Source organism: Ruditapes philippinarum, unplaced genomic scaffold (assembly GCF_026571515.1).
Source record: "Ruditapes philippinarum isolate M1 unplaced genomic scaffold, ASM2657151v2 ctg4567_1_1_1_1, whole genome shotgun sequence".
NCBI lineage: Eukaryota > Metazoa > Mollusca > Bivalvia > Venerida > Veneridae > Ruditapes > Ruditapes philippinarum.
In genome coordinates, this window is record NW_026856688.1 from 8,171 (window position 1) to 18,094 (window position 9,924).

The following is a 9,924-nucleotide window of genomic DNA, read 5'->3' on the forward strand; positions in this document are numbered from 1 at the left end:
AATTACCGATTATCATTTTTATACTGAGTATATATATTTGTTATGTATTTGCGCAAGTGACCCAGTTGACATATGAAAATGTTTTGAGACCCGTGTCTCTAACTTGAGCTCTTTTAAAAACAGAAGTGTAAATTAGAATGTAATTTTTTATATAAAAAGTCGACTTGAAGACCACGTCAAACGCGAATACCATAGAGTAACATTCTTTTTATAGAAATATACATTGTATTGCAAAGAACAATATCTGTTTTTTTTTCACATATTAAAAGCTAAATTGCTTCAAGGCTACATTAATTTTATCATGTTACATTTTCAATTAAAAAGTTATTAAATATTGAATTGTATTGGAAAAGGTATATACATGTATATAGGTTGCATGATTTGCTCATAAATGCGAAGATGGTCTCTCCGAACGCCGTTGTTTTGTTTCTTGGAATGATAACATTATCGCTTGCATTTGAAGAATTGATCGGCAAGCCTAAAAGAATAAACCCAAAAGACAAGAAAGTCATAAATGTGGCAAAATCCGCCGTTAGTGAGATAGGATTAAAATATAGACTAGACAAAGTTGACGCAGGGAGAAAACAGGTATTTTCTGTATTTTGTAATGAATGATTTAAAATTGTTTAAACAAATTTGCTGCCTAATGTGTTTGCAGATTCCTCTTAAGATAATAAAACTAGTCTTATCGTAACTTATCGTAATACAAGTAGTTATTATTTGTTTAATATAAAAGACCGCGGCAAGAGCATCGTTATATACGCGGTATATCGTTGTAAGAGAAATCGTTATATAAAGTGGAGTTTATTGTATATTAATCAGTTCCCTTAATTTGCCATTATTGTTTGATTCAAACTTTTATTCAATTTGAAGGAAACGACTTCTGGCTATATGTACCTTATGCAACTAGATGTAAAGAGAAAAGATGGAAGACAGGTAATTAACATTACTTTATCATCATTTTGTAATATATATTCTAGTAATCAACAACAATTTATAGAATATTGATAATTACATATTTGTTTTGTGCATTTGTCTGACATTTTGAATTAAAATTGGTACCTTAACTCAGCTTAAGTGCAACTTAAGTCATATCTATCCAAATAGTTTTTATGATGGCGTAACGATAAAAACAAAAACAAAGTAATTAAAATGAATGTTTTAAATGAAAATTGTACAAAAAGACAGATCTTTTTTGTGATTTACCGTTCACTACTCTTTTTTTTCAGACTGAAAGGAGAAGATGCAAATTACTGATAACAGTTTCAAAGAAAACTTTAGTTGTTCCAGAGTTTCATTGCTTTTTCAAAGACCTAGGACCTGTTTTCTTTTAAAACTATTTGATTTTTGTATTTACTCATTTCTTTGAGCATTCTCATAATAAGTGAACTATATTACAAAGTCGACACTAACTTTTTTATAGACAAAATCCTTTAAAACTTATGATTCTGGCCATTTTTAAATTTATTGATATAATACTTCCAGTTTAAGTTCTTTACATTTTGCTTCGAAGAACGATTTTATCCTCTCATCTTCAAGCAGCGAGTGTACTGTTAACGTTGTTCAATGGAAATGATAAATAAGGGAAAATTGCGAATTTGCTTTAGAAAAAATAAAAGTAAATTACAATTATCATATGAATTATCAGATACATAGATAACTCATACGTTGTCATACGTTTTATTTTACGACTGTTAGGAATTACTTACAGAATTTATCTCTTATTAGTCCTAACGCTGCGGAAACGTTAAAGGGCCTCCAATAAGTGAGTTCATGATGTGTTAGTCGACTGATTTTAATTCGATTTAATCAGACGTTTTCACACAAATCAATTTATTTTATTCACAAAGATTAAAGCCGGAACGTTTCTCGATAAGCTTGAAGTTTTTGTTAAGGCGAAAAGTATGTGTTCGTTTTTGTTGTTTTGGGACAAAATTCGCATAGACAAAAAAACTTTAAGCATTTTAGGAAAAGTGAGTTAGAATAAAAAAAAAAGGTCTAGCCTTTGTGAATAAAATGAATTGATTTGTTGTAAAACATCTCATCAAATCGAACAAAAACAAGTCGCCTCAGACTTCATGGTCGCACTAAATAGAGGCCCTTTAACGTTTCCGTTTAACGCATATATTTTGTGTATAATCTATACATGTATCCATACATTTAACTTTTGAAGGGAGCCTCTACTGTTGGTTAAACTATTTTTTCGGACAAAGTCCGTCTGTTATCGGGTTGACTTCCTGTAAAATTTTCAGGGTAGGACTGAATATAAGAATAATTTTCATTGGTCATTTTAAAATTACAAACTGAAATCGGTGAATCTCTTTGGTCATGCTAAAATAAAATGTAACGGAAAGTTCTAAGCATTCTAAAAAATGTTAAGGATGTTCTTACCATTCTAAAATACAAATTTAAGGATAGCTCTATGATAAAATTTAAGGGATAGTTTTGTCACAATAAAGTAAAATGTAAAGGAAAATTTTCAAATAAAATGTACAGGAATGAGGATAGTTCTTTAACGTTTAGGTAAATTTGTAAATGATTACAAAACAAGTATAAAGGACACCATAAATAAAAGTTGTTCTTCTTTGAAAAATCATCAATATCAATATGCTATAATTTTATTTCAAAGTTTACAAAATGGGTATTTTCCAAATAGCTACACAAATAATTATCATGTCATTGTTATACAAGCATTGCTAACATTTCTTTTGGTATTGAAAACTTAAAAATGGCATACTTTTGCATGATAAACAGTATTACTTCGGCCAAATATCTATTTGAAAGATAAAAAATGTATATAAAAACGTAAAAAAGAAGAAAAAAAAAGACTTACAAAGGCTATATTCAAACTTTTATTTTGCTGTTTTAGCTCGAAGCTATAATTTACTAGATATTTACGTATGATACAATATTAATTTATTTTTTCTGGATTGTTTTCATGTATATACAGCCATGGGCTTAACTTTAAACATTCATGAACTTATACTTTCTGATGTTGTTGATTATTTTGTTTTATTAATTTCATTATTATGTGGTTGATAAAAGGGCATATTATTAAATTTGAAATGATATAAGTGTTGACAATACTTACGTTTGTAAGTAATTTTTATTTTATAAGGTATCATGATGTATAATAATATAATACGATACGATACGATACGATACAATATAATATAATATAATATAATATAATATAATATAATATAATATAATATAATATAATATAATATAATATATAGCTAATTAGAATGATATAAATTTGAAAATTCTAAAGATAAGTAATATAAGCACATAAAATAAAACTTATAAATTAAGGTGAAGATACCGACACAGATAAACTAGTAAATAGACTGGAAAAAAAACTGTCCTTGCCCTTTGCCAATAACTGGTGTGAAAACGTTAAGATTAGTCTCTCTCGTTATAAATCTTTTATGTGAAAAATGGCCTTAAAAGGTCAAGCAATTGAAAGGGTTTAACTCAAATAGGGCGAAGAATTACAAAATACAGATTATTATTTTTAAAATTTTAAAATTTTAAACAAAATTCATTATGTAATTGTATCCTCTCAAATTGGAAAAGAGTTCTCGACAATGAAGTGCACGTTATGCATTAATTGAACAAACATGTATGCAGTGGACAGGAAATGACTTGGTTTTGTTTTCTTTAATAAATGGAACGCTGTAATATTGCATAAAAATCGTAGCTTTCATTTATTTTGTTTTAAGTTTTTCATGATATACAAAGTTTATGAAAAAGAGAAAACGGAATCCCTAACTTTAGAACGCTCAAACGTTAAATATCTGGAGAAAAATTATCCCTTGGAAACATTACTGTTATATACAGCAAACTCATTGAAGAACCACATACAAACGTAAAAGAAATCGGTGAATCTCATAGGTCATTCTAAAATAAAATGTAAAGGACGATTCTTACCATTCTAAAATAAAATTTTAAGGATAGCTTTATGATGAAATGTAACGGATTGTTTTGTATCTTTTTATCTTTCATAAAGATACTCGGCCGAGGTAATAATAATTTTGTATCGTAATGGAAAATAAAAACACGTCATGTAATCCCTCACAAATTCTGATATTAAAGTATATTTAAATAATTTTCCCTTCTAAATTGTCAAAGGCGGCATTAACCTTTGCTTTGTATACATTCATGAGGAATATACGTGACTGGTATTAAATATCTCGAATATCTTGAATTTGATATTCCCGCTTGCTGTGCGTTTGATTCAAAGTCTGAGCAAAAGGAACTACTTTCTGATCGCTGTGTAAGCATTGATATAAAAAGTAACATAGAAACGTAACTGAACCCCTCTTCGGAAAGTATGAAACTCATTTGGTTGTTCTAACCTTTCACGAGGTACATGCGCCATACATTAACCGTATTTTCAACATAAAACTTGGAATGAAAAATAAAATGATATGTTTAAAACATCTAACTGACTAGTGCCCCTCTCGCTAACCTCTATATAGATGTTCATCTTCACGTTAAAACAGTCTTTTCAAAACCCACAGCATCAAAAAGGCTCCTTCTCTATATCGGCGCATGGTCCCATGGTCAAAAAAGTGCCACTGACATTCCAAGAAATGATTAATGAAAATTGTTCTTATATCAAGCCATTCTCTGTAAATCTTACAGGAAGTCAAACTGATTTTAGACAGCCTTCGACCGTTGAAAATAAAGTCGACGTATCATTTTATAGTGCAGTTGTTTGTCCCTCAAAAGTTAACCCCTTCTGCATACCCGTTACTTAACAACATCAAGAAACTACAGTCATGGTTATTCGTTCGTCCAGACCTTCATAAAGTTGAAATTGTAAATTAATGAAGTTGAAATTGTGAATTCATGAAGGTGAATCGTAGATTCATGAAGTCTTTTGTACAAAATTCACATGGTCTTCGTTTAACATAGTAAGACGTTGTTTAACAATATCACTCAGTACATAGGCGCAAGTGCAAATGTAACGCGTGAAATTCTGTTGATATGGTTATAGATAGATAGATAGATAGATAGATAGATAGATAGATAGATAGATAGATAGATAGATAGATAGATAGATTAGATAGATAGATAGATAGATAGATAGATAGATAGATTAGATAGATAGATAGATTAGATAGATTAGATAGATTAGATAGATAGATAGATAGATAGATAGATAGATAGATAGATAGATAGATAGATAGATAGATAGAGAGAGAGAGAGAGAGAGAGAGAGATAGATAGATTTATTTCAGCATAAAGGTTAACATGTTACATGATAAACAAACACAATATAGATTAAAAGAATTACAAATAAATGAATTAATAAATAAATAACTAAATGAATAAATACTATATTATGTAAACCATGACATGTTCCCAAAACCAAGGACAACACAAAAAAGAGCAAGCTCTTATTTCCATTGTGGTCCTTAGCATTTGGTGGCATGACATAGAGAGATATTTCATAAAAGAAAAAAAAATCACAAATTATAAGATAAATCACATTAATGAAGAATATCATTTAAAATTATCACAATTTAAGATGTAAGGTCATGTAAATAAAAAGTCAGTATCACATTAAGAAATAATTATGTGTATATTAAGAAATGATTACATTAAAAAAAATATCACAGTTGTTATGAGTATGTAAGGAAAGGACATGCCATAGATTACGCTATTCAAAAAAAGATAAAGTTTTTAAAGTCTTAATAAAAAATTTAAAACAAATTTCAAAAAACGAAACAGTAAACCTGAGCCGAAAAATAATTCAATAAAAAAAATGAAAACATAAGATTTTCTTGCAAGAAATTTTAAGAAAAACACTTACATGCTACTTAAAAAGTGACTTTTGATGGCTACCTTAAAACGATGAAATTTGTTAATTTCAGTTATACAAGTTGGAAGACTGTTCCATAGTTTAGCACCAATAAAGACTTTGACCCGGAACCTTTAACCTTAGGAAGACAATACCCTCCTTTTTTGCTCAGTCTGGTGCAATAAGAATGCATAGATTCCTGAGAAATAAAATAATCACTTAAGTACTCTGGGGCCATTTGGTTTTTAACCTTAAAAACGTGACATAACATGATTTGTTCAACTCTTTTACAAACTGGTAACCAATTAAGGGATTTAAAATGGGAAGGGCCAATATGAACTCTGGAATCAAGGTTTAGAACAAATCTCATCATTTTATTTTGTGTTGTCTGCAATTTATTTTTCAAGACCTGAGTTAAACCATTATACCAGACACAGCAGGCATAGTCAAAGTGGCACTGAATTAAGGATTTGACAAGCAGTTTTTTTGTATGCTGTGTAAGGAAATCTTTCTTACGGTAAAGGAACTTTAACCTGGCGTTAGCCTTCTGAATTACTGAGTCTGCCATGTAACCAAAGGACAGGTACTGATCAATAGTTACCCCAAGATATTTGATGGATGTGGATGCTTCTATTGCAGTGCCATTACAATTTATGTTTAATTTGGAATGTGACCTGAGTTTCTGTTTAGACCCAATCACAATGGACTCAGTTTTACCTAGGTGCAACGATAATTTATTATCAATTAACCATTGACTTACCGAGGACAAATCTTCAGATACAGAAATTTCCACCTCAAATAATTTTTTTCCAGAAACAAGTATTCCAGGGTCATCAGCATATAGCAATAGTCTATTTTTCACTACTGTTGACATGTCATTGACGTAAATTAAAAAGAGGAGGGGCCCAAGGATTGAACCCTGGGGAACACCATATGTTACTTGAAGTGGAAGAAAAACTACCTGACACATCAACAAGCTGTTGCCTCTCAGAAAGATATGGCATAAACCACCTTATGATGTCATCACCAAGACCAGAAGCTTGAAGCTTCATTAAGAGAATGGAATGGTCAACAGTGTCAAAGGCTTTCTGTAAGTCTAACAGAGCCATACCTACCACATTACCCTTATTAATTTCATGCCTAATGTAGTCTGTCATGTAAATGAGACAAGCATCAGTGGAGAAACCATTTCTAAAACCAGATTGGAATTTATACAACAGCTTATTTTCTTTAAGATATGTTTCAACTTGGTCATAAACTACCTTTTCAAGTATCTTGGAAACTACATTTTTTGATGCAGACACTTCTTTGACCCCCCCCCCGCAAAAAAAGAAACAAAAAGAAACAAACAAACAAAACAGCAAAAAAGTACTTTATAACTATAAATACTTTCGCAATTTGAGATTGCTTTATTACTGAAATTTAAAGGAACATGCAACTATAGCCAAAATAATGACATGCTGGCTTTATAGAAACGTTATGGATTATTTCATTCTGGTTAAATTCACGCTTGACGTCAAGTTTTATAGTTAGTAATGCAAAATTTGCTGGATAAGTCATCAATCGGTGCACTGCCAATGTGAAGGTCATATACTTACTTTGTAAGATTATATTGTGTCTTACAGTAATTGTGCATATTCTGATGGCCAAGATGTTTAGCCAAGAGCAGGACACACCATCGATCATTTGTGCAGAATTATACCCAGGAAGTAGAAAATGACAATTTATTTCAGTAGTATTAAAGGCAAATCCTTGTCATTTTAAAACACTTATTTATCATATTGACCCAAATCAATATTAAACAGATGATAACTTCATTAAATATTACTACAGAAGATCACGTCTATAAGGTTAAGGCAATGGTTATCTTTTATTTAAATGGCCAATGCCAATCTTGACCTAGTACAGATAGAAACAAGGAAGGATTGACTGCGAATGCAAAGAGAACACGATTTTAAATGTAGAAAAGACACACACATTGATTGGGTCATTTATTGAAGCTCTGGGTTCACCAGACATTCGTCATAAACAGTTATCTTGAAACAGTTCAATATATTTTTAACAATATACCTGTCATCATTTAGCACAAAAAGATATTATTAAGACACACCGGATGATGAATCTTTTGTTAGAATTATAATGCAATTAATATGATAATAATAGTTTATTAATATAATTTATAATTAATTATTTTAAATGCCACCACGATTCCCATGCAAATACATCTTTCATTGTCAGTTATTGTAAATGCTCGATCATCTGTAAAAAATCAAGGTACACTTTTAACGAATTATAAGCTGTTAAAAATCTTCTGCCATCCGACGACAACACTCAAACAAATTCCTCGGTTTTGTTACAAGAAAGTCGTTTAGGTGATCCATAAAGTTATTGGCATATCTGTACATTTTCTTGATCAACATGGCTACCAAAGGTATGTCCACCATAGATTTCAGGTACAAAATACATTTATATCAGGTCTTCCGTAAGGTATTTCAAAATATTTTTGGGCTCAAATATTGTAGCGTTCCACTGCTGAGCTATCATGTCGAAATCTGCTTGGATCAAAACCATAAAATTATATCTTAGGAATCCAATATATACACGACTTGTTATATTCAATAAGATCTTAAAAAATGAAATCCACTAGTAAACTCTTGTCTACAAAATTTTCCCCACCAGGATTCTCCAAGCTTATTTTCTTAACTCTTCCCATACATAAACCTTTTCAAAACTGAGAATAAGGATCAGCAAGACAACCCTGATACGCTGTTTGTGTCGTATTGAAGCTATGCTAGCGTTGAATTTAAGTTCCTCTATTGCAACGAAGGAGCCTTCGGACAATGCCTAATTCGTTTAATGTGTCTAGGTAGTGTGGCGCTATCACTACGGGAGAGTTGTTGCTGTTTGATACTTCGAGCTATAAAATGCGTCGACTGAACTGACTCCGTGGATACAGAATCCATTAGCCTCTAACTTGTAGTAAACATATACATGCCACACAAAGTTAATCAGTTTTAGTCTTAATAAATGCACTCCTCTGTGAATAAGTGAATAACAACTAAATTCATGAATACAACACTAGCTACACTGGTGATAACAGCCTTATTCCAGACACCTATGCCCATTTAGGGACCATTTTCTTCGTCCGGAAAAAGGATAAAGAAGATTCTGCAAAAGGAAAAATAATCAAATTATTTTAATAGACATTCGAAAACCGACGATCTTAATTATTTTAAAACTAACAGTAATACAATTTTAAATACTGTTCAAAATTTGACAATTGTGGATTACACAAATACAGGCAACATATATCAATTTTGACGCTTGTGTCCCTCATTGTAGATTGTTTTTTTTTTTGGTAGCCATGTTTTGCTTAACTAGCTACAACTGGCTAAAACAACCGCTTATGGAGTTTGAACCAGCCTGTTGAAGGAAGCTTTATGGACATTTTCCTCCTATTGAAATGGTTGTTTTTAACCGGCCCTAAACGTTGTCCTAATATAATTACCTAATCTTCTAACGTACTAGCTATATCCCTGCAATTAAAGAAAGATAATAAGAAGTTCATTTCACGTCAATTTTGCAGTCAGCGCAGGGTAGTTGAGCAACATATATTGTATGGTTTTAATGAGATTTCTATAGCACAACTATGTGTTCAACAATGCAACTTAGTGCAACATATACTTGCATAAAGTAAATATATTTGTACTATTCATGGTATACAAGATTGATACGCTTATTCAATTCTTTAAACATATTAAAGCAGAAAAAAGAAATTGAGAAAATCCATTTTCCAGCTTAACAAAATATAGCACAACATTTGAACCAAGTAACCCGAGTTACTTACGTAAGATACAGTTGATACACATGTTTTACATGTAATTCTAACTGATATTAGCTTAAAACCGCAATTGTAGTTGTTTATCTATTCAATTGATTAAAATTAAAAAGTTGAACTTAAATCCTCAATATTTTTTTAACATTTCTATGTTCTATGTTCTATATTTTCAAATGTCAAGTATATGTTTAATACTGTTTTTAAAATGGATTAAGAGCATGTTTGGTGTTTTACAGCTAAATAAATGTGTATGTCTTAGGAAACTGAAACAAAG

The 9,924-nt window shown here is 30.7% G+C and overlaps 1 protein-coding gene across 1 annotated transcript; it reads left to right on the top strand.

Moving 5' to 3' along the window:
- The first annotated feature begins 389 nt into the window (after positions 1 to 389).
- Positions 390 to 1,767, top strand: LOC132747349 (uncharacterized). Its single transcript, XM_060736699.1, has 3 exons — positions 390 to 588; positions 874 to 936; positions 1,230 to 1,767. The coding sequence occupies exons 1-3, from the start codon at positions 400 to 402 to the stop codon at positions 1,332 to 1,334; spliced, it is 357 nt and encodes a 118-aa protein (XP_060592682.1). The 5' UTR covers positions 390 to 399; the 3' UTR covers positions 1,335 to 1,767.
- The last annotated feature ends 8,157 nt before the right edge of the window (positions 1,768 to 9,924 follow it).

Bases quoted from the DNA above. Each gene is read 5' to 3' on its own strand.
- LOC132747349 (XM_060736699.1), top strand. From the start codon at position 400: ATGGTCTCTCCGAACGCCGTTGTTTTGTTTCTTGGAATGATAACATTA. The intron at 589-873 runs GTATTTTCTGTA...TTCAATTTGAAG, and splicing joins TTGACGCAGGGAGAAAACAG to GAAACGACTTCTGGCTATAT. The intron at 937-1,229 runs GTAATTAACATT...CTTTTTTTTCAG, and splicing joins AGAGAAAAGATGGAAGACAG to ACTGAAAGGAGAAGATGCAA.